This window comes from Lepisosteus oculatus, chromosome 3, assembly GCF_040954835.1.
Source record: "Lepisosteus oculatus isolate fLepOcu1 chromosome 3, fLepOcu1.hap2, whole genome shotgun sequence".
NCBI classification, from domain to species: domain Eukaryota; kingdom Metazoa; phylum Chordata; class Actinopteri; order Semionotiformes; family Lepisosteidae; genus Lepisosteus; species Lepisosteus oculatus.
In genome coordinates, this window is record NC_090698.1 from 16,183,049 (window position 1) to 16,207,472 (window position 24,424).

Sequence of the window (24,424 nt, forward strand, 5' to 3'; positions counted from 1 at the left end):
AGGTATACACCACTTGAGACAGAATGTGGGGCAGAATTACATAGATAGAATATTTTGGTCTGAGAGGTTTGTGCCTCCGCCTGCTATAAACTTGTCTGCTAAAGGTTGTATTTTTATTCTGTCCTGTTCCAATAAGGAAATTACATTTCCAGGTAGGAAAAGGAAACACTGTGTGAGGAGGCACAGCTGTGATTAGCTTGCCTCTCAGGTTCCTCTGGGGTGGTCTTAGTTGCTTGAAGGACAACAAAAGAAAAGCGTTAGACAGAGAGAAAAGTAAAGAGCAAAGCAAAGGCTTAACCAGCCAATTTATTACATAGTCTGGATAAGGCGCCAAAGGTGGAGAAAGGTTTTGTCTGATTTGGGCCTAATAGTAAAAAGAAATACATTATGACAGGTGCTGAATGTACTGTACAAACTATTAGGAGGAAACCATTTGTGAGACCAGTTTCCCACTTTAGACTAGAAGATACAATTAAAAAAGCCTGACCCCATCCTGTCTTACACTGTAAACCTTTCTAAGCATGTACAATGATATAGTGGGTATACACATCAGGGCTTCCCAAAAACAGAACTAATTCTGTGTCCTATTAAAAGTGTGTCTGCAATAATATTTCACCTGCAGGCCCTTGTGACCACCGAAGAAACCGAGTATCTCTGACCGGGAACATCAGGGGGTAGACTGTTCAGGAAATACATCTTCTCATCAGTCTGGGGAAATAAAAGCATTAGCAAAGTAGATTCTTCCAGACTGTAGTACATGAGTGGATTAATCTTGCCGTGGTGCAGTAGTTATACAGCAGCACAACACGCGATCTTTCTTAGAGCAAAGTGGTCTGCCATCCTTAGACCTGTTCCTCCCCCTTTTTTTAAATTGAAATAGTAATAGTAAATAGTAACAGATATGCCACTAAACAGTAAATTCATCTCAAGCTGCAATAAATAGAAAATGAAATTTGCTAAACAGATATGGAACTCCAGCTTGACTTTGTTTTTTTTCTAATATCCTGTAGAATAGAATGAGCTGTAATGTGTTGTTAACTTGCACATTAATCTTTGCTATTTAATTTGCTCATCTAGGCACACCCCAAATAAGGAGTGCCCTAATTCTAGGCTGAAAGTCACATTCATTCTGCGCCACAGTTAAATAGAAGGACATTATTGAGCACATGAAGCAAAAACTGTCAACTGTAACTGCAATCATTTCTAAAGAGCAGTGAGGCTCCTCAAGAGTTAATGTTACTGGAGTAAACAAGTGGTCACAAGAATCAATTTGAGGTCAGGCCACATAAAGATTTCATTGCCGTGCACACTATGAAAAATAAGGAAAAGATGTAATAACCTTGTTGGGACTGACTCGCCCCTGACAACAGCAGCATTCCCACAAGCACTCAACCTGTCATTCCAACCAGGTTGGGATGTCTTTCAATTAAGCCTTTGTTCTTTCAGTTGGGCTCCCAAACTCATTCCCAATCACACTAATTACATCTATATTTAAGTCTGTTCAGAATGCGAAGCTTCGCTCCGTCATTAGAGTTCAACCTTGCCAACCTAGCGAGCACACCCCTCTTCTAGTCTAAATTATAACATTATCTACCTACCTTTAATCTCTGATTCTTCCATGCAGAAGGTTTTTCCGTTAAGAAGTTATCTATTATTTATCCAGACTCCATCTCCACTTGAGTGAGATTTTTCCCCGTTTTTATTTTTTCCTCTTTTTTGCTAACTCGCCAGCCTCTCTTTTTTTATTTCGACTGGCAGCCGTGTTGCCCTTTTAATTTTCATATCTTCTTTTCTTTTTGCACACCTCTTTACTTCGAACCCACCTCTAAACGTCAGCCTGTCTTTGACCCATTACTATCTCACCCTGATCACTCGGATAACATCTACTGTACAAGTGCACAGAGTCCTGGGCTTCGACTATATCTCCCCGAAGCACTACAAAAGACCTGTGAAATTCAGAGCTGGACACATGGTCTTAAGACTTCAAGGACAGACACTATTTTAGGTTATATGATTGGGCATTACTTTCTTTATATTTTCATTGCTGTTTTTGGTGGTACAGGGTATTTAATTGTTGTCTGGAACAAGGGTTTATTTTCTCTAGGAGGGAATACTTGTCTACTCTATACGTGAATTAAAAATAGTGTTTGATCAAAGATATGTCATTATTGTTTCTGTTCATATAGTTTAGACTCATATAGTTTCTGTTCCTGTTAATAATTATTCCAGTCTCTATAGTGATGTTTGTAAAGATAAATAAGAAAATTTCATTGTACTCACACAGGAGCTGTCTTAGTCAGCTGTAGCATTTAAAATGAAATAACTCTGTTGTAGTTGCTGTACTGCTTTACAGCATTAACCAATGGAGCTGAGTATGTATTAACACAAAAAAAATAATTGACCTGCAATCCTTACTATTAACATACAGGATAAAACAGCATTTAATAATCAAGGACAAGTTATTGTGGATAAATAAGTACAGTTTTGAAACAATATTTATCAAGGTAAGTAAATGAATAAAGGTTTCAAAAGAGAGCTGAAATCATATCAATGATCATGGGGAAAATGCACATCTCTGTTAGAATTGGTGCTCTGTATAAATGCTCACAGCAGGGTCAGCACTTGGCAATGTTTATCCCAACTTTCAGTAGCCTCATATGCTGTAGAAATGATGATTTGATATAAGGGATGCCCTCTTATTTAAGTTGTATAAATTGCCTCAAAGCCAGCATGTGATGTCAGAGAGATTGCCCTGAACAGCTGCATGAAGCTGGGTCTCGCTTACACTATTCACTGTGTTTCACAAAATGACAGTCCTAGTTCAAATGACCAAATTTAGGGTTCCCATTATTATTTGGTTATAATCCTCCCTAAAGCAGTTGCAGAATATATTCTCTAACAGCTCAGGATATATAGTTTATGTAGAATAATGGTTTTGCTCATTTACAAGGACAATATCTGTACTGTTAAAAAAGCTGATGGTAGCTGCTCACATTTATGACATTCTGTTTGTTTTGAATTTAATCTGTCTTTCAGTTGTAATAAAGTTCATGTGTTTAAAGCTCAAGGAATGTAATGGTTGTCTCAAACACAGGAAATAACACAATTTGAAAGAATCCCTCAGATCTCTGCCACACTGTTTTCTCAAGTGGTAACCTTACTGAAGTTCAAGCCTTTAAGCTGCTGTCTCATAAACAGTGATTCTATCTTATCTACCATGCACACAAATAATTAATTCACATACTGACGTGTGATAAGCAGAAAGAGAGGCAAGCTCCGGAAGCAGAAAGACAGTGATACCCAGATACAGTACATGAGCAAAAGTTGAATCTCACAAAGCCAGAAGCATCACAATAGTTCACATTTCACCTGGAGCCACTGGCACATCACAGTGCTTATTACAGCTCAACCCTGAAGTGGACTGAACAGTAATTCCTTTCATGTCTTCCATGCTGTGCAAATATAATGGTGAAATCAACTGGGGGACAGAAAAAATAAAGATTTATATTTTAATAAAAAAGCTGCAATCACCACCTCACCCTAGTTTTAGTTCAAACAGACTTTGATGCTAAAATAAACGGTGGACTCCAAAGAAAAAGAGAAAGTCTGAGAAGAAAACACACTACTGTATGCGAACTGGTGCAGATTAAGGAAATTCATCTGAAACCACCGACTGGGCACATAACAGCAGGGCAATTAACAGCAACAAAATATTTGGCTTTTAAAACATTTACTGGTGAGCAGTAAAATGACTTCTCAAATGAAAAGGACAAACAACAGCAAGAGCTCACACTGCCAGTTTTCTGATTTAAACTACAGACATGTCTAGTTAAGGTTCTCCTCTGTGTTTGGATGATGTTAAACCAAACACAAATATGGTTAAAAAAGAAACATCTGACGTTTAAAAGGCAGTGCTTCCATTGACCCTTAAATATAGTATCCTGAAAGTTAAAGTCTTTGAAGACATAAACCTACATATCATATAAGTTATATAAGTATACAATATGTCTTACAATCGTAATTGTCCAATTTCATTTTTAAGGGAACATCTGGGTTGAAGTTTTATGATCAGAGGTTACAATAAGTTTCAACAAGTGTTTTTTTTGAAGTAAATCAAAATTCTTTTTCTAACAAGTAACAGAGGAAAGGAAGGCAAAAGGAACCATACTAACATCATATAGCAGAGTTTATAGGAAAACATGTGACACTGTAGTTAACAGCTGACGTGTTGCCATGAGTCATGTGTTGTTTAGGTGTAGAAATGTAAGATAACGATTCCTTCTTTTTCTTACAATGTAACTGATCTAACTAATATTATAGATAATAATGAATCTAGAACTAATAGCTGTCTTTTGAGAACAAAATTCAAAATTGATCATCATGTCCATGAAAATAAATGGCACGGTTCCTTTTTCCTGGATTGTCTGGTAGTTCTCATTGCTACAGAGCTGTCAAATTCTTAAATCAACCCTTATGTAACTAATATTTAATATTTTTAATGGTCAAGCTGTTTAACTGTTTAGCAGCTGACAATTCCATCGGTTAACACCCGAAGAAGGGTCCACAGCCAAAACGCTGTTTCTTTTCTTCTCTTTTCAGCACGGAATAAAGCTTTACTTGTTCCTTTACTGTTATATTCTAATAGCTATCACATCATGTTGGCACATCTGGATGTGTTTCTTCAGACTTTCTGTTCTCTGGAACTCCTTTGAAGTTCCAGTTGCTCTCAGAAACTGGATTAATAATAACCATGGATTTCAGCAGGGGTGCCTGCTGTGTACAAAATGTGGAATCACTCTCGGCTGAAAAAATCCCCAAGTCACTGTTTCAGCAATAAAAACCTTTTATATCTTAGTCGCTGCTCTTTAAAAGACAGAGTTTTAATAAATTAACAGGGGTAGGAGACAGAGACCCTTAAGGAATGCCAGTGAGTTTTACTTATATGAAGACTTATTTCCTACAGGAAAGCATGCAACGAGGTATCCTGCCAGATCTGGAAAGGATTCCATCATGACCTCTTGCATACCTGGCATGAAACGTCCTTGGCGAAGTGATGGGTAAAGTAGTTTGCAACCGCTCCTTTCGATCTGATGACTGAGCCATCACCGGGGTAAGCTTCTATGGTGCAGACTGTGCTGCGGATTAGCCTGACAGGAAGGGAGAGGAGAAAAGAAAAGGCATCTTTACCAACAGATTGCTAAACAGACACAGTGTATGTCTCACCTTAACATGATAAATAAAGTCCTAATCAAAATCATTCATTAAGGAAGAGGACCAAAGAACTTGCAGGCTATCACATTTGATCTGTGACTTAAGATCTGGATATACAGTACCATCCCGGAACTTTTTTTAGGAAAAAATAGGTGACTCGTCTGTAGACTGGGAAAGGACTCTAGTGCCTTTTGTCCTAACACTAAAAGAGGTGCAATAATTTTCTCAAACAATGCACATATTATATACTATATATAGATCTAGGAGAGGATTTTAAACCTTTTTTGGTGTAAAGAACCCCTTTCCAAAACATCTCTCCTAATATAAGGTGACACCAGTATTTATCGTCAATAATTACAATTACAATAGCTCTAAAGTACTAAAAGCAAAAGTGCAGAGAAACTGGTTCCATCTGTCAGTGTTAATCCTACACATTATTGTACAGTACTCGACAAGGTGCTAAAAGTGTCCCATTGCTTTGGGGTGAGGAGGGAGAATCTGTGAGGAGAACCTGGGATTTGCAGCAGACAAATTAAATGAGAAATATCTATGAGGTGTTATCGACAGAAAGTCTGCATGAGAGGGCACATTTCCGGAAGGAGGACTTTGTAGAATAAAAATAACAATCTTGAATTCCGTGATTTTTTCCTGTGGACCCTATGGTGTGAAAGAGTGAAAGATAGGAAAGTCGCCTTGGGTGCTTTCCCATAATGAAGACACACACTACGAAATGATTCTTATAAACAAATGTACAGAGCAAATTCATCTGTACCAAGTAACTTTTTTTACCTGAACTTCCAACCATTAAATACTACAGTATATTAATATAAATATCAAATAAGACACCTTTTTTGGGAGTGTCTTGTGCATCTTCAGTCAAAAGAAAAAAACATTGAAAGCATCTGATTGACTTACCGATAAACCACCCCTTGGCACCAAACAACACTGACAAGCTCAGTTCGAAGGGGCTGCTCCATCTCCTGGTCACCCTGGGAGAAACTCTCCTTAAAGTTCCACCTAAACACACAGCAAACATTCCTCACAAGGAGCCCATCCAGCTCAGTGTTTCAACAAGACCACAGGCATTTTCTGGGACAGGTCATGCAAACAGTTTGTCGTATGCACTGTGAAAGCAGTGCTTAACCTTTCTTGAAGCAACCTAGAAGAATTTAGCCCAAAAGAAATATTTTAAAACACAGCCTGAAATATAAAAGAAATTGAAATGTAAAATAATTAAATTTATAATGATTTTGATGGGCAAAAAACAAAAAATGGTTCCTTATACCTCTTTCTAAATCCTTAATGAACCTAGTCATGGGACAATCATGTTGAAATGGACATTTTGTATTTAGGAATGATTTTGGTTCCATAAAAACAATTCTTCTCTGTATGTAGCTAATCTTACATATTTTTTCAATTCATATACAATGTCATCCAGTTTTCTCTTTTAGATTTACATATTGCTAGTTATTCAATACTCAATCAGTCACCAACATTTGTGGGCTGATTAACACACAAGAAAATTAGTGGAAACCCAACCCAATTAGACAGATCATGCTGGTCATCAGAGTGACCATGGGTTTCAAATGTAAAGATCCTTAGCATTCTGCTGAACAGAGGACATTTGTAATGTATTAATTACACCCAACTATTTCACATGACAGTCCCAAAACCTTCTCACGAGCATGAGGGACTTGAGTCTCCCCTGTTCGAGGCAATGGGAGGAATCAACATCCTGAAAGGTAATGACGAACGTTAACTCAAAAAGCTTCTTCAGGGTTGATACTAGAACGAACTAGAAGCCACAAGCGGAAATTAAGAGGAAGTGTAAGATAACGAACATGACAGATTTCTTTACACAAAAGGGTTGTAGGAACATGGAACAAGCTAACTAACCATGTTATTGAAGCTTAAATCCTGAGATGGCTGGAAGAGATCCCCAGAATAATAGCCTTTTCTCGCTTGCAAACTTTATCTTCTCTGGGAATCTACTGTACAGTATACTGTATACAGTACTGCACTCAGCTGCAAAAGGCAGAATTAAAAGGGAGTGCATGTTTCTAACCTGGTCAGAAAATAATTTTCTGCTTGTATTAATGTTTCTGCACTGTTTTTTTTCCTGGGATGTAACCTTGTTTGGTGCCTCTGTACAAACCTCGTTTCATGCCACTTTCTATAGATGTGGGTTTGCTCTCCAGTGTTTAAGCAATATACCTCTGTCAGGAACATACTGTATGAAGAAAAGTGCAAGGAAGAGAGACTTTGGTTTCCAGTAGGTAATATTCTAGTGGATAGTGTGAGATGAAAGAATGGCACCGTTGTCACTGAAAACACTGCTGCTACAGCTGCATGTGATGGCAGATGGAGAGGATTCATGGATCGTGTGTGTGACGTTCTGACCTGTGCTGGTGTGGCAAGGGACAGCTCAGCGGCAGAGACTCAGGCAAGCAGCTCGCCTCTTCCTTCATTACATCTGGACCCCGGGGCTCACAGGTCTGCCCTATAGTCTTCACATCTTTGTCTCCCACAGCGTCAGTATTATTCTCCCTTAGGGAGTTCCTAAAAGCAACTGCTAGAGACAGTGGATGGTGCCATAGAGACGGATAGGATGACAGTGAATGGTGCTGAAACACCCAGGTGCAAAGGTAGGCCTGTTTGGGAGCTGGCTCAGAGAATCTATGACTTGTGCCACTTTGACTGGAGACAACTCTCAAGCTCCTGGCGATGGGGTGTCTATCTCCATTATCTTCTTGGATCTCTGCCGATTCCACTTCACTGTGCGTGACCTTTGGGTTCTCGTCTCTAGAGCGCTCCTTGGCATTTCCAGGGCCACCAGCAAACTCGGTTTTTGGCTCCAGGCTGGCAGGCCTGGCTGACTTCTGGCTGGCCTTGCAGAGAAACTCCACCCAGAATTCCCGTCCCGAAGCTGACACGCGGAGAACAGCTTTGCCGTCCACAGAGGTCACCGCCACCGTGCCGTCATCTCCGAGCTTCGCACAGCCGGAACTAAGAGCGGGCCATCCCACTTCTCGTTCATAGTGGTAACACCGCTGCAACGATACAACAAAGCAAAAAAAAAAGTTGCTGTATGCGAAAAGAAGGCTGAAGATACTCCGTACACAGCGCAAACGAATGCGGTGTGGGAGTCGTTGTTTATACTATCTGTAGGGGAGACAACGTCACGGAGCTGACTGAACAAATACTGTATATACTACGAACAATTAACCTGCAAATATGCCGCTACGTTATTACAGAGCTTTAGTATTGTGTGTGCAACGACGATTTTATCGCCGCGCTACAGAACATGAAGTCCACTGTTATCGTGGGAAACGGCAAACCAATTATTTGAAAGGTATGTTTCAGTTACTTTATAAACACGATCATCTGATATTACTTAAGGAATGAATCTTGCACACAGCCTCAAATATAAAGTTGTATCATAAAACAAAATAAACCTTTTTAAAATAAACACCACCGCTGTGTTTAACTTTTAACTTTAAGGAAAAACAACATGAGTGAAAGCTCAAACAGAAGACGAGAAAAGTGAATAACTAAAGAGAGACTTAAAATGAGATCACGTGGGAGCACACCGTCAGTGTTTTGCAGGAGACGTACTATACTTCCTTCGGTAAATAAAAAAGCGCGATCTGAGGGCCCACACCACCTCCGAAGAGCTTTTTAGCTGCGGTTAGATCAGCAAGCGGTTACACACCTACAGTATGTGAAAAATCATTTTCCATCCATGCATCTATTTCAGGGTAGTAGCCATGTACTGTACAAATCACGAAGAAAAACACTGAAAGCTAACGCCAGTTAACGGTACAACACGTGAGATTTTAGACCATGAGCAGATGTTAAACATTAAATTTTACTACTCATCACATAACACGTGGTGGCAAGGAGAACCAGCAAGACAGGTTGAATACTGTGCAAATATTCCCTAAGAATCTGAACAAAATGAATAAAATACTAGAAGCAGTGAGCTTTATACCATTTATTTGAATTAAATACACAAAATATTGCATTATACAAATATGAATTAATATATTTGACATTGTCGTACAGCTGTATTAAATCTGTCCGCAGTGCTGAGCTTTTTCCAGAAAGTCTCCGGTTGTTCACGCCGGGGGGGAAACAAAAACCTTTTAAATATACAGAATACGAGAGTGAAAACATATTACGCCTTTACAAATCATACTGTAAAACGGAGGTCAGCAACTATAAAATTGATATATATTTATATAAAATTGTAATATAATTCCGACAGGCAATGACGACTAATGACAGAACAGTGTGAGTGTGCTGAGCCTGTACTGAAGGAGAACACAGCCCCCTCCTGGAGGAGTTTTACAATGACAACACACGACCGTTACAGGACTTTTCCAGGAAGTTACAGGAAGTTTTTTTTTACACATCTCGAATATTATAATGGTTTTTAGATTCTAAAGGTGTTTGCATTAATTGTTGATTCGGCAAAACTGTAATTCATGCGCCATGCTAATAAAAATTTGAGACTTCATTCGTATCGGAGGTTTTCTATCGATATTCATCGTAAATGAAACTAGTTTTGCACTATTTGAATACACTAACGCTTAGTGTAACGCACTAATGCTGCCATATCGTCAAGCTGGGTGAAAGTAAGACTCTTTATTACGTCATCACTGGTAATATGATGAGTTGAACTAAGACTTTGTTACATCACTTCGTAACTATGCCAGCGTTGAAAATAAACTTATTAAGCGGGTTTAGTTCAAGCTAACACGCGGTAAGAAGGTCGTCGAAGATGAAGAAGTTTTAAGAAAACACTTTCTCAGACAGAGAAGCCTCAAAATCTTGATTTTATCTGAAACATAAAGGTAGGACGTTTTTCACTTATTTACTCAAGGTACTGCTCTTCTATGTACAAGAATAGACTTTTTTACAGAAATTGCACACTGAAAGTCAAAGTCGTCTTTCATTTAAATGTTTAACAAATAAGATGTCAGTATTGAATTATTCGGGTTAACCAAATCATTTTCTGCGGGGTTTCAAGATGGATGCCAAGGAGGGGAACAACCTCCGAGTGAAAGCCGTGGAGTGTAAGGCGAGACAATCAGAAGATTGCTTGGTAAGTTGAAAAAGGATGCGTCTCCATGATCAGCTCTTTAATTACCGGATAAGATTAGTTTCTTATGGGGCAAATCTGTCTCACATTGTTTCCAGTATCCTCTACTGCCACATAAATGTACAAAAAATGGAAACAAACCCAGAAAATCGTTCATATTCAAACTAGGAATTTTGTTTGACACTTTAGAGAAAGAAAGGAGGAGTCGAAATGAGTCAAAAGCAGACTGCTGACCCCCGCCTGGATGTCAAAACCTCAACAGCCATTTCTGAGGGGCCAAAAAGAAAACAGCGGTTTGAGAAGGATGATGGTGATCTGTCCAGAGATGTGGACAGACTCATTGCTGAAATAGAGGAGATGTTCAGCGACTCGTCCAGTCAAACCCATCCTGGCCAAGACAAACAGGCGGAGCAGACAGAGCCCCTCATGTCCTGCGAGGACAGTGGCAAGGAGCCCTGGTCTGACGCAGGACCACCGTCTCGTGTACGCCTACCCAGACCAAAGGCTTCATATGGCAGGAGGAAGAAGAGTGGAGGTACAGAGGTGAGGAAGGGCGTTGGGGTCCAAACCACCAGTGAGACCCGTCATCACAGGGGCACTTGAATACCAGCAAGGGCAAAAAACATTAGGAAAAATTCTGGCTTTGCCAACTTAATAAACTGGATGTACAGTATTGTGTTTAAGAGATACATATTGAGATATTATACACGGTAGTTCTGGTTTATATTTGTAGAGACTTTTTAACTTTTTAGGTAACACAAAGAGTAATACCTTCTGAAAAGGAGACTGTTGAACTCTTCTCTGAGATCCTGACCCCACAAACAGTTTCTGAGGGGCCAAAAAGAAGAAAACATTGTGGGAATGACAGTGTCTCCAGAGATGTGGACAGACACTTTGCTGAAATAGAGATGTTCAGCAACTTCTCCAATGAAACCCATCCTGGCCGAGACAAACAGGCAGAGCAGACAGAGCCCCTCAGATCCTGCGAGGACAGTGGCAAGGAGCCCTGGTCTGACACTGGACCACCGTCTCGTGTACGCCTACCCAGACCAAAGGCGTCATACGGCAGGAGGATGAAGAGCAGAGGTACAGAGGTGAGGAAGTGCGATGGGGTCCAAAGCACAAGTGAGACCCGTCATCACTGGGTCACTTTAATACCAGCAAAAAAAAAGTTTTGTTTTAAATACAATAAGAAAAGTTTTGGCTTTGCCTGTGTAATAAATTGTATATACATGCTTATGTTTGTAATATATGTTGATACATATATATTGTGATTCTGTCTTTTATGTGCCTAAGTATTTTATTTAACTTCTTGGATAAAGGAAGGTGGCGTCACTGACTTCTTCCCTGAGATCCTGAACCAAAGAGCAGTTTCTGAAGGGCCAAAAAGAAAACAACATATTAGGAAAGACGATGTTTCCAGAGATGGGGACAGACTTATGGCCAAAATAGATGAGATGCTTAAGTTATCCCCCTGTGAAACCCCTCCTGGCCGTGACATCCTTCCATTTTTATCCAAAAGACCACTGTCGGAAGATCCACATCAGATCAGAGTCCGTGGCCTTGCCAAGAAGGCCCAGACTGACCTGTCACTGGTGGAGGAGTTTAAACAGGATGCTTTAAGTACAGTAAAGGGACACCCCAGAATACCTTTCGACAGCAACAATTCCCAGACTGCCAAAGAGACCTGCGCTGCTGAGGAGCTTGGCGAGATGTCAGAACAGCCAGCTCCTCCAGTGCTCTCCTTGACAGAGCCTGTGAAGGCGACATTGATGGAGGCTTCAATGAACAGCTACCCAGGACACCTGCTGCCTCGTATACGTCAGCCCAGACCAAAGGCCTCATATGGCAGAAGGATCACGAATGGGGCCATAGAGGTGAGGAAGGGTTCGGGGTTCCAGGTCGTCCGTAAGATCGCTCACGTGAGGCAGGAGCCCTTTACCACCAGCGAAGAAAGTCCCACCAAGTGCAACTCTGGTAATTTTCCACCCCAGAGTGAAGGCTCCTTAATAGGACCACATCATCCTCGGTGTTTGAAACGGCAAATGGGGGAGAAGATCCCGGCATTGGAGAGATTCCCTAAGGAGGCTTGGGCAGGAGGAAATAAAAGAGAGAAAAAGACAAAAAAACAAACCCGTCTCATATCTGTCCAAGCTGAAGAAGACATGCAGCTGGACAAGGAGACCAGCAACCATGACATCTCATCTTTTACATCCGAGTTCCCACCAGATAACGGGGAGAAGGAAGACAATGAAATTCATGTCCCTCCAAAACCCACAATGATCAGTACAGAACCAGAGGACACTTTACAAACTGAAAGCATCAGTGCCCGACCGGGACAAATAGAAGCCATGGTTGGACAACTTAAAGGTTTGGCAACAGAAAAGGAAGTCGAACAGGAAAAGGCTAGTAGTGTCTGGAAGAAGCTCCTTAGGAAAACCGGTGCCAGGAAGATGAAAGAAAGTCCAAAGAAACTCAAAAGAGACTCAGAGAGTGCCTCTCCATCTTCATTTAAAACACAACAGAAGGATAATGAGGTAAAAACAAAGCAGAAACGTTATGTGATATTTGTTTTCTATGTTGTTTCTTCCAGTTGTCGTTAGTTTTTCTAGAAGCTGTAAATGGGAATGGGAGGTAACTACTGGATGTAACTAAGTATACTGTACCTGACAAATCGCATGCCCACAATGCCTGCTGGGATAGCCAAGCAGTGTGATATCACCTGTGTAAAGACAGGGAAGTCAAAGATGGCCAAGTGTGTAAGTCAACACTGAAATTATGTTTTTAAATACCTTCTGTTTCAGAGCTCAACTCAAGAACAGCCTTCAGAGAGAGTAGAGGGAAGCTGTACCTCCTGCTTTGCTTTTCTTAAGCTTTTTAGGAGGAAGAGAAGGTGAAGGGACTGCAATCAGACTGGCAGTAGCATAGCCCCTGCAACATTCTTTCACTTCAATGATTACTGAAACAACAGGGCTGGACGTGTACGATACGTTAACAGAAAATAACAGAGCCTTCATTTTTTGTGAATACACAGAGACTTAATAAATTCTTTAATTGTTAACAGAAAGTTGTTTGTGTGCATTTTAATCCATGGTTCACAAAGTTTCTGGCTGAAGTGAGATCCGCAAGTAGTTGCAGTGTTTGTTAAAGGAAAATTAAAAATCATTTTCCATCCTTACATCTATCTCAGAAAAGTAGCCAAGTAAAACAACTTCATTGTGTCCCTGTTGTATCTCCTAATTCCAAGCCCAAAAATTGAAAACTGTCGTTAGATAAAATACTGTACATCGTGTAAGCTTTTGGAGCAGTCAGATGTCAAGTATTAAATAATACAAATTTCATACAATGACCTTCACAATGATAAAAACACTGATTAAGATTAAGCACTAATAGCTACAAAATAGGTTTATCCTTCTTACTTCTCCCCTCTAGCGGTGGGAGGGAGTCGGGGGGACATTGAGGTGTTTTATGAGCCGAAGACGTTTTTGAAAGGAACTGAAGTCACGTTGCATTAGGAGCAACACCTGTAAACCAGCTCTCCCAAAGTGTCTTAACTGTCAACTGATGCGCGACCTAAATCCTTACACACATAATTACAATGTTTAACTTTATAGAGAGTTTCTCCGTGCTTCTGATATCTTTACAGTCTCGCCACCCAATACTGTACAGTACATCACCCATAATGGCAACGAGAACCAACAGGACACAGGGCGGATACTGTGCAGTTATTCAGTCAGAACCGGAACAAAATATGGAAATAGCTACAACGCAGTGAGCTTTATACCATTTATTCGAATTAAAGAGCGATTTCAAATACAACATTATACAGATATTCATTTCTACACTTCACATGTTGTTCAGCTGTTCTAAATCCGTCCGCACCGCTGAGCACTTTTCCCAGAGCGTCTCCGCCTGCTCAAGCAGGGAGGAAACAGGACATTTACGTTTTTACCCCAACATTTGGATTAAAAACCTTTTAAATATACAGAATACAGGGCTGAAAAAAAAACGGAGGTCAGCAACAACTGTATGATTGCGACGGGTAATGACGACTAATGACAGGAACAGTGTGAGTGTGACGAGCCTGTACTGAAGGAGAACACAGCCCCCTCCTGGAGGAGTTTTACAATGACAACACACGACCGTTAGCTCCGCACAATTCCGGGGACGAACCCAATTCAGAATTACACACTGTAGGACACTTGTCAATTAGCAAACAGGCTAGTGATACTGGTGTCTTTAACTATACCGTTACAGGAAATTTCTTACCTAGGGAGAGTGAATCACCTACGTTTTTTTGCACATCTCGAATACTATCATGATTTTTAGATTCTAAAGGTGTTTGCATTAATTGTTGATTCCGAAAAACTGTAATTCATGCGCCATGCTAATGAAGATTTGGAGGTTTTCGATCGTTATTCATGGTAAATGAAACTAGTTTTGCACCTTTTGAATACAGTAACGATTAGTGAAACACACTAATGCTGCCATGCCGTCTTGCTGGGTGAAAGGCAGACTCTTTATTACGTCATCACTGGTAATATGATGAGTTGAACTAAGACTTTGTTACATCACTTCGTAACTATGCCAGCGTTGAAAATAAACTTATTAAGCGCGTTTAGTTCAAGCTAACACGCGGTAAGAAGGTCGTCGAAGATGAAGAAGAAGTTTTAAGAGAACACTTTCTCAGACAGAGAAGCCTCAAAATATTGATTTTATCTGAAACATAAAGGTAGGACGTTTTTCACTTATTTACTCAAGGTACTGCTCTTCTATGTACAAGAATAGACTTTTTTACAGAAATATGCACACTGAAAGTCAAAGTCGTCTTTCATTTAAATGTTTAACAAATAAGATGTCAGTATTGAATTATTCGGGTTAACCAAATCATTTTCTGCGGGGTTTCAAGATGGATGCCAAGGAGGGGAACAACCTCCGAGTGAAAGCCGTGGAGTGTAAGGCGAGACAATCAGAAGATTGCTTGGTAAGTTGAAAAAGGATGCGTCTCCATGATCAGCTCTTTAATTACCGGATAAGATTAGTTTCTTATGGGGCAAATCTGTCTCACATTGTTTCCAGTATCCTCTACTGCCACATAAATGTACAAAAAATGGAAACAAACCCAGAAAATCGTTCATATTCAAACTAGGAATTTTGTTTGACACTTTAGAGAAAGAAAGGAGGAGTCGAAATGAGTCAAAAGCAGACTGCTGACCCCCGCCTGGATGTCAAAACCTCGACAGCCATTTCTGAGGGGCCAAAAAGAAAACAGCGGTTTGAGAAGGATGATGGTGATCTGTCGGGAGATGTGGACAGACTCATTGCTGAAATAGAGGAGATGTTCAGCGACTCGTCCAGTCAAACCCATCCTGGCCAAGACAAACAGGCGGAGCAGACAGAGCCCCTCATGTCCTGCGAGGACAGTGGCAAGGAGCCCTGGTCTGACGCAGGACCACCGTCTCGTGTACGCCTACCAAGACCAAAGGCTTCATATGGCAGGAGGAAGAAGAGCGGAGGTACAGAGGTGAGGAAGGGCGTTGGGGTCCAAACCACCAGTGAGACCCATCATCACAGGGGCACTTGAATACCAGCAAGGGCAAAAAACATTAGGAAAAATTCTGGCTTTGCCAACTTAATAAACTGGATGTACAGTATTGTGTTTAAGAGATACATACTGAGATATTATACACGGTAGTTCTGGTTTATATTTGTAGAGACTTTTTAACTTTTTAGGTAACACAAAGAGTAATACCTTCTGAAAAGGAGACTGTTGAACTCTTCTCTGAGATCCTGACCCCACAAACAGTTTCTGAGGGGCCAAAAAGAAGAAAACATTGTGGGAATGACAGTGTCTCCAGAGATGTGGACAGACACTTTGCTGAAATAGAGATGTTCAGCGACTTCTCCAATGAAACCCATCCTGGCCGAGACAAACAGGCGGAGCAGACAGAGCCCCTCAGGTCCTGCGAGGACAGTGGCAAGGAGCCCTGGTCTGACACTGGACCACCGTCTCGTGTACGCCTACCCAGACCAAAGGCGTCATACGGCAGGAGGATGAAGAGCAGAGGTACAGAGGTGAGGAAGTGCGATGGGGTCCAAAGCACAAGTGAGACCCGTCATCACTGGGTCACTTTAATACCAGCAAAAAAAAAGTTTTGTTTTAAATACAATAAGAAAAGTTTTGGCTTTGCCTGTGTAATAAATTGTATATACATGCTTATGTTTGTAATATATGTTGATACATATATATTGTGATTCTGTCTTTTATGTGCCTAAGTATTTTATTTAACTTCTTGGATAAAGGAAGGTGGCGTCACTGACTTCTTCCCTGAGATCCTGACCCAAAGAGCAGTTTCTGAAGGGCCAAAAAGAAGACAACATATTAGGAAAGACGATGTTTCCAGAGATGGGGACAGACTTATGGCCAAAATAGATGAGATGCTTAAGGTATCCCCCTGTGAAACCCCTCCTGGCCGTGACATCCTTCCATTTTTATCCAAAAGACCACTGTCGGAAGATCCACATCAGATAAGAGTCCGTGGCCTTGCCAAGAAGGCCCAGACTGACCTGTCACTGGTGGAGGAGTTTAAACAGGATGCTTTAAGTACAGTAAAGGGACACCCCAGAATACCTTTCGACAGCAACAATTCCCAGACTGCCAAAGAGACCTGCGCTGCTGAGGAGCTTGGCGAGATGTCAGAACAGCCAGCTCCTCCAGTGCTCTCCTTGACAGAGCCTGTGAAGGCGACATTGATGGAGGCTTCAATGAACAGCTGCCCAGGACACCTGCTGCCTCGTATACGTCAGCCCAGACCAAAGGCCTCATATGGCAGAAGGATCACGAATGGGGCCATAGAGGTGAGGAAGGGTTCGGGGTTCCAGGTCGTCCGTAAGATCGCTCACGTGAGGCAGGAGCCCTTTACCACCAGCGAAGAAAGTCCCACCAAGTGCAACTCTGGTAATTTTCCACCCCAGAGTGAAGGCTCCTTAATAGGACCACATCATCCTCGGTGTTTGAAACGGCAAATGGGGGAGAAGATCCCGGCATTGGAGAGATTCCCTAAGGAGGCTTGGGCAGGAGGAAATAAAAGAGAGAAAAAGACAAAAAAACAAACCCGTCTCATATCTGTCCAAGCTGAAGAAGACATGCAGCTGGACAAGGAGACCAGCAACCATGACATCTCATCTTTTACATCCGAGTTCCCACCAGATAACGGGGAGAAGGAAGACAATGAAATTCATGTCCCTCCAAAACCCACAATGATCAGTACAGAACCAGAGGACACTTTACAAACTGAAAGCATCAGTGCCCGACCGGGACAAATAGAAGCCATGGTTGGACAACTTAAAGGTTTGGCAACAGAAAAGGAAGTCGAACAGGAAAAGGCTAGTAGTGTCTGGAAGAAGCTCCTTAGGAAAACCGGTGCCAGGAAGATGAAAGAAAGTCCAAAGAAACTCAAAAGAGACTCAGAGAGTGCCTCTCCATCTTCATTTAAAACACAACAGAAGGATAATGAGGTAAAAACAAAGCAGAAACGTTATGTGATATTTGTTTTCTATGTTGTTTCTTCCAGTTGTGGTTAGTTTTTCTAGAAGCTGTAAATGGGAATGGGAGGTAACTACTGGATGTAACTAAGTATACTGTACCTGACAAATCGCATGCCCACAATGCCTGCTGGGATAGCCAAGCAGTGTGATATCACCTGTGTAAAGACAGGGAAGTCAAAGATGGCCAAGTGTGTAAGTCAACACTGAAATTATGTTTTTAAATACCTTCTGTTTCAGAGCTCAACTCAAGAACAGCCTTCAGAGAGAGTAGAGGGAAGCTGTACCTCCTGCTTTGCTTTTCTTAAGCTTTTTAGGAGGAAGAGAAGGTGAAGGGACTGCAATCAGACTGGCAGTAGCATAGCCCCTGCAACATTCTTTCACTTCAATGATTACTGAAACAACAGGGCTGGACGTGTACGATACGTTAACAGAAAATAACAGAGCCTTCATTTTTTGTGAATACACAGAGACTTAATAAATTCTTTAATTGTTAACAGAAAGTTGTTTGTGTGCATTTTAATCCATGGTTCACAAAGTTTCTGGCTGAAGTGAGATCCGCAAGTAGTTGCAGTGTTTGTTAAAGGAAAATTAAAAATCATTTTCCATCCTTACATCTATCTCAGAAAAGTAGCCAAGTAAAACAACTTCATTGTGTCCCTGTTGTATCTCCTAATTCCAAGCCCAAAAATTGAAAACTGTCGTTAGATAAAATACTGTACATCGTGTAAGCTTTTGGAGCAGTCAGATGTCAAGTATTAAATAATACAAATTTCATACAATGACCTTCACAATGATAAAAACACTGATTAAGATTAAGCACTAATAGCTACAAAATAGGTTTATCCTTCTTACTTCTCCCCTCTAGCGGTGGGAGGGAGTCGGGGGGACATTGAGGTGTTTTATGAGCCGAAGACGTTTTTGAAAGGAACTGAAGTCACGTTGCATTAGGAGCAACACCTGTAAACCAGCTCTCCCAAAGTGTCTTAACTGTCAACTGATGCGCGACCTAAATCCTAACACACATACTTACAATGTTTAACTTTATAGAGAGTTCCTCCGTGCTTCTGATATCTTTACAGTCTCGCCACCCAATACTGTACAGTACATCACCCATAATGGCAACGAGAACCAACAGGACACAAGGGCGGATACTGTGCAGTTATTCAGTCAGAACCGGAACAAAATATGGAAATAGCTACAACGCAGTGAGCTTTATACCATTTATTCGAATTAAAGAGCGATTTCAAATACAGCATTATACAGATATTCATTTCTACACTTCACATTGTTGTTCAGCTGTTCTAAATCCGTCCGCACCGCTGAGCACTTTTCCCAGAGCGTCTCCGCTTGCTCAAGCAGGGAGGAAACAGGACATTTACGTTTTTACCCCAACATTTGGATTAAAAACCTTTTAAATATACAGAATACAGGGCTGAAAAAAAAAACGGAGGTCAGCAACAACTGTATGATTGCGACGGGTAATGACGACTAATGACAGGAACAGTGTGAGTGTGCCGAGCCTGTACTGAAGGAGAACACAGCCCCCTCCTGGAGGAGTTTTACAATGACAACACACGACCGTTAGCTCCGCACAATTCCGGGGACGAACCCAATTCAGAATTACACACTGTAGGACGCTTGTCAATTAGCAAACAGGCTAGTGATACTGGTGTCTTTAACTATACCGTTACAGGAAATTTCTTACCTAGGGAGAGTGAATCACCTACGTTTTTTTGCACATCTCGAATACTATCATGATTTTTAGATTCTAAAGGTGTTTGCATTAATTGTTGATTCCGAAAAACTGTAATTCATGCGGCATGCTAATGAAGATTTGGAGGTTTTCGATCGTTATTCATGGTAAATGAAACTAGTTTTGCACCTTTTGAATACAGTAACGATTAGTGAAACGCACTAATGCTGCCATGCCGTCTTGCTGGGTGAAAGGCAGACTCTTTATTACGTCATCACTGGTAATATGATGAGTTGAACTAAGACTTTGTTACATCACTTCGTAACTATGCCAGCGTTGAAAATAAACTTATTAAGCGCGTTTAGTTCAAGCTAACACGCGGTAAGAAGGTCGTCGAAGATGAAGAAGAAGTTTTAAGAGAACACTTTCTCAGACAGAGAAGCCTCAAAATATTGATTTTATCTGAAACATAAAGGTAGGACGTTTTTCACTTATTTACTCAAGGTACTGCTCTTCTATGTACAAGAATAGACTTTTTTACAGAAATTGCACACTGAAAGTCAAAGTCGTCTTTCATTTAAATGTTTAACAAATAAGATGTCAGTATTGAATTATTCGGGTTAACCAAATCATTTTCTGCGGGGTTTCAAGATGGATGCCAAGGAGGGGAACAACCTCCGAGTGAAAGCCGTGGAGTGTAAGGCGAGACAATCAGAAGATTGCTTGGTAAGTTGAAAAAGGATGCGTCTCCATGATCAGCTCTTTAATTACCGGATAAGATTAGTTTCTTATGGGGCAAATCTGTCTCACATTGTTTCCAGTATCCTCTACTGCCACATAAATGTACAAAAAATGGAAACAAACCCAGAAAATCGTTCATATTCAAACTAGGAATTTTGTTTGACACTTTAGAGAAAGAAAGGAGGAGTCGAAATGAGTCAAAAGCAGACTGCTGACCCCCGCCTGGATGTCAAAACCTCGACAGCCATTTCTGAGGGGCCAAAAAGAAAACAGCGGTTTGAGAAGGATGATGGTGATCTGTCGGGAGATGTGGACAGACTCATTGCTGAAATAGAGGAGATGTTCAGCGACTCGTCCAGTCAAACCCATCCTGGCCAAGACAAACAGGCGGAGCAGACAGAGCCCCTCATGTCCTGCGAGGACAGTGGCAAGGAGCCCTGGTCTGACGCAGGACCACCGTCTCGTGTACGCCTACCCAGACCAAAGGCTTCATATGGCAGGAGGAAGAAGAGCGGAGGTACAGAGGTGAGGAAGGGCGTTGGGGTCCAAACCACCAGTGAGACCCGTCATCACAGGGGCACTTGAATACCAGCAAGGGCAAAAAACATTAGGAAAAATTCTGGCTTTGCCAACTTAATAAACTGGATGTACAGTATTGTGTTTAAGAGATACATATTGAGATATTATACACGGTAGTTCTGGTTTATATTTGTAGCGACTTTTTAACTTTTTAGGTAACACAAAGAGTAATACCTTCTGAAAAGGAGACTGTTGAACTCTTCTCTGAGATCCTGACCCCACAAACAGTTTCTGAGGGGCCAAAAAGAAGAAAACATTGTGGGAATGACAGTGTCTCCAGAGATGTGGACAGACACTTTGCTGAAATAGAGATGTTCAGCGACTTCTCCAATGAAACCCATCCTGGCCGAGACAAACAGGCGGAGCAGACAGAGCCCCTCAGGTCCTGCGAGGACAGTGGCAAGGAGCCCTGGTCTGACACTGGACCACCGTCTCGTGTACGCCTACCCAGACCAAAGGCGTCATACGGCAGGAGGATGAAGAGCAGAGGTACAGAGGTGAGGAAGTGCGATGGGGTCCAAAGCACAAGTGAGACCCGTCATCACTGGGTCACTTTAATACCAGCAAAAAAAAAGTTTTGTTTTAAATACAATAAGAAAAGTTTTGGCTTTGCCTGTGTAATAAATTGTATATACATGCTTATGTTTGTAATATATGTTGATACATATATATTGTGATTCTGTCTTTTATGTGCCTAAGTATTTTATTTAACTTCTTGGATAAAGGAAGGTGGCGTCACTGACTTCTTCCCTGAGATCCTGACCCAAAGAGCAGTTTCTGAAGGGCCAAAAAGAAGACAACATATTAGGAAAGACGATGTTTCCAGAGATGGGGACAGACTTATGGCCAAAATAGATGAGATGCTTAAGGTATCCCCCTGTGAAACCCCTCCTGGCCGTGACATCCTTCCATTTTTATCCAAAAGACCACTGTCGGAAGATCCACATCAGATAAGAGTCCGTGGCCTTGCCAAGAAGGCCCAGACTGACCTGTCACTGGTGGAGGAGTTTAAACAGGATGCTTTAAGTACAGTAAAGGGACACCCCAGAATACCTTTCGACAGCAACAATTCCCAGACTGCCAAAGAGACCTGCGCTGCTGAGGAGCTTGGCGAGATGTCAGAACAGCCAGCTCCTCCAGTGCTCTCCTTGACAGAGCCTGTGAAGGCGACATTGATGGAGGCTTCAATGAACAGCTGCCCAGGACACCTGCTGCCTCGTATACGTCAGCCCAGACCAAAGGCCTCATATGGCAGAAGGATCACGAATGGGGCCATAGAGGTGAGGAAGGGTTCGGGGTTCCAGGTCGTCCGTAAGATCGCTCACGTGAGGCAGGAGCCCTTTACCACCAGCGAAGAAAGTCCCACCAAGTGCAACTCTGGTAATTTTCCACCCCAGAGTGAAGGCTCCTTAATAGGACCACATCATCCTCGGTGTTTGAAACGGCAAATGGGGGAGAAGATCCCGGCATTGGAGAGATTCCCTAAGGAGGCTTGGGCAGGAGGAAATAAAAGAGAGAAAAAGACAAAAAAACAAACCCGTCTCATATCTGTCCAAGCTGAAGAAGACATGCAGCTGGACAAGGAGACCAGCAACCATGACATCTCATCTTTTACATCCGAGTTCCCACCAGATAACGGGGAGAAGGAAGACAATGAAATTCATGTCCCTCCAAAACCCACAATGATCAGTACAGAACCAGAGGACACTTTACAAACTGAAAGCATCAGTGCCCGACCGGGACAAATAGAAGCCATGGTTGGACAACTTAAAGGTTTGGCAACAGAAAAGGAAGTCGAACAGGAAAAGGCTAGTAGTGTCTGGAAGAAGCTCCTTAGGAAAACCGGTGCCAGGAAGATGAAAGAAAGTCCAAAGAAACTCAAAAGAGACTCAGAGAGTGCCTCTCCATCTTCATTTAAAACACAACAGAAGGATAATGAGGTAAAAACAAAGCAGAAACGTTATGTGATATTTGTTTTCTATGTTGTTTCTTCCAGTTGTGGTTAGTTTTTCTAGAAGCTGTAAATGGGAATGGGAGGTAACTACTGGATGTAACTAAGTATACTGTACCTGACAAATCGCATGCCCACAATGCCTGCTGGGATAGCCAAGCAGTGTGATATCACCTGTGTAAAGACAGGGAAGTCAAAGATGGCCAAGTGTGTAAGTCAACACTGAAATTATGTTTTTAAATACCTTCTGTTTCAGAGCTCAACTCAAGAACAGCCTTCAGAGAGAGTAGAGGGAAGCTGTACCTCCTGCTTTGCTTTTCTTAAGCTTTTTAGGAGGAAGAGAAGGTGAAGGGACTGCAATCAGACTGGCAGTAGCATAGCCCCTGCAACATTCTTTCACTTCAATGATTACTGAAACAACAGGGCTGGACGTGTACGATACGTTAACAGAAAATAACAGAGCCTTCATTTTTTGTGAATACACAGAGACTTAATAAATTCTTTAATTGTTAACAGAAAGTTGTTTGTGTGCATTTTAATCCATGGTTCACAAAGTTTCTGGCTGAAGTGAGATCCGCAAGTAGTTGCAGTGTTTGTTAAAGGAAAATTAAAAATCATTTTCCATCCTTACATCTATCTCAGAAAAGTAGCCAAGTAAAACAACTTCATTGTGTCCCTGTTGTATCTCCTAATTCCAAGCCCAAAAATTGAAAACTGTCGTTAGATAAAATACTGTACATCGTGTAAGCTTTTGGAGCAGTCAGATGTCAAGTATTAAATAATACAAATTTCATACAATGACCTTCACAATGATAAAAACACTGATTAAGATTAAGCACTAATAGCTACAAAATAGGTTTATCCTTCTTACTTCTCCCCTCTAGCGGTGGGAGGGAGTCGGGGGGACATTGAGGTGTTTTATGAGCCGAAGACGTTTTTGAAAGGAACTGAAGTCACGTTGCATTAGGAGCAACACCTGTAAACCAGCTCTCCCAAAGTGTCTTAACTGTCAACTGATGCGCGACCTAAATCCTAACACACATACTTACAATGTTTAACTTTATAGAGAGTTCCTCCGTGCTTCTGATATCTTTACAGTCTCGCCACCCAATACTGTACAGTACATCACCCATAATGGCAACGAGAACCAACAGGACACAAGGGCGGATACTGTGCAGTTATTCAGTCAGAACCGGAACAAAATATGGAAATAGCTACAACGCAGTGAGCTTTATACCATTTATTCGAATTAAAGAGCGATTTCAAATACAGCATTATACAGATATTCATTTCTACACTTCACATTGTTGTTCAGCTGTTCTAAATCCGTCCGCACCGCTGAGCACTTTTCCCAGAGCGTCTCCGCTTGCTCAAGCAGGGAGGAAACAGGACATTTACGTTTTTACCCCAACATTTGGATTAAAAACCTTTTAAATATACAGAATACAGGGCTGAAAAAAAAACGGAGGTCAGCAACAACTGTATGATTGCGACGGGTAATGACGACTAATGACAGGAACAGTGTGAGTGTGCCGAGCCTGTACTGAAGGAGAACACAGCCCCCTCCTGGAGGAGTTTTACAATGACAACACACGAC

The 24,424-nt window shown here is 41.5% G+C and overlaps 4 protein-coding genes across 5 annotated transcripts in view; 3 read left to right on the plus strand and 1 right to left on the minus strand.

The window, feature by feature from the left end:
- The window catches only part of c3h5orf34 (chromosome 3 C5orf34 homolog), an 89,284-nt gene that overhangs the window by 8,822 nt on the left and 56,038 nt on the right, over positions 1-24,424 (minus strand). The window contains exons 3-6 of the mRNA XM_069186950.1: positions 7,612-8,261; positions 6,127-6,228; positions 5,027-5,147; positions 617-708 (exon numbers count right to left, since the gene is read on the minus strand). Coding sequence (XP_069043051.1) covers positions 617-708; positions 5,027-5,147; positions 6,127-6,228; positions 7,612-8,261 — 965 coding nt within the window. The remainder of the gene's footprint in view (positions 1-616; positions 709-5,026; positions 5,148-6,126; positions 6,229-7,611; positions 8,262-24,424) is intronic.
- Positions 8,322-13,382, plus strand: LOC138237691 (uncharacterized). 2 transcript variants are annotated; one of them, XM_069186952.1, is made up of 5 exons: positions 8,322-8,563; positions 10,244-10,318; positions 10,505-11,409; positions 11,638-12,852; positions 13,120-13,382. In XM_069186952.1, exons 3-5 carry the CDS (start codon positions 11,224-11,226, stop codon positions 13,210-13,212), a joined length of 1,494 nt encoding a protein of 497 aa, XP_069043053.1. In that variant the 5' UTR covers positions 8,322-8,563; positions 10,244-10,318; positions 10,505-11,223; the 3' UTR covers positions 13,213-13,382. The 2 variants fall into 2 exon arrangements, with proteins under 2 accessions (XP_069043053.1, XP_069043052.1); XM_069186951.1 differs by lacking the exon at positions 8,322-8,563 and adding an exon at positions 9,990-10,067.
- Positions 14,920-18,363, plus strand: LOC138237688 (uncharacterized). Its single transcript, XM_069186946.1, has 6 exons — positions 14,920-15,047; positions 15,225-15,299; positions 15,486-15,839; positions 16,049-16,390; positions 16,619-17,833; positions 18,101-18,363. Exons 2-6 carry the CDS (start codon positions 15,225-15,227, stop codon positions 18,191-18,193), a joined length of 2,079 nt encoding a protein of 692 aa, XP_069043047.1. The 5' UTR covers positions 14,920-15,047; the 3' UTR covers positions 18,194-18,363.
- Positions 19,664-23,346, plus strand: LOC107076521 (uncharacterized). Its single transcript, XM_069186944.1, has 6 exons — positions 19,664-20,031; positions 20,208-20,282; positions 20,469-20,822; positions 21,032-21,373; positions 21,602-22,816; positions 23,084-23,346. Exons 2-6 carry the CDS (start codon positions 20,208-20,210, stop codon positions 23,174-23,176), a joined length of 2,079 nt encoding a protein of 692 aa, XP_069043045.1. The 5' UTR covers positions 19,664-20,031; the 3' UTR covers positions 23,177-23,346.

Bases quoted from the DNA above. Each gene is read 5' to 3' on its own strand.
- LOC138237691 (XM_069186952.1), top strand. From the start codon at position 11,224: ATGTTCAGCAACTTCTCCAATGAAACCCATCCTGGCCGAGACAAACAG. The intron at 11,410-11,637 runs GTGAGGAAGTGC...TCTTGGATAAAG, and splicing joins TGAAGAGCAGAGGTACAGAG to GAAGGTGGCGTCACTGACTT. The intron at 12,853-13,119 runs GTAAAAACAAAG...CTTCTGTTTCAG, and splicing joins CACAACAGAAGGATAATGAG to AGCTCAACTCAAGAACAGCC.
- LOC138237688 (XM_069186946.1), top strand. From the start codon at position 15,225: ATGGATGCCAAGGAGGGGAACAACCTCCGAGTGAAAGCCGTGGAGTGT. The intron at 15,840-16,048 runs GTGAGGAAGGGC...TTAACTTTTTAG, and splicing joins AGAAGAGCGGAGGTACAGAG to GTAACACAAAGAGTAATACC. The intron at 17,834-18,100 runs GTAAAAACAAAG...CTTCTGTTTCAG, and splicing joins CACAACAGAAGGATAATGAG to AGCTCAACTCAAGAACAGCC.
- LOC107076521 (XM_069186944.1), top strand. From the start codon at position 20,208: ATGGATGCCAAGGAGGGGAACAACCTCCGAGTGAAAGCCGTGGAGTGT. The intron at 20,823-21,031 runs GTGAGGAAGGGC...TTAACTTTTTAG, and splicing joins AGAAGAGCGGAGGTACAGAG to GTAACACAAAGAGTAATACC. The intron at 22,817-23,083 runs GTAAAAACAAAG...CTTCTGTTTCAG, and splicing joins CACAACAGAAGGATAATGAG to AGCTCAACTCAAGAACAGCC.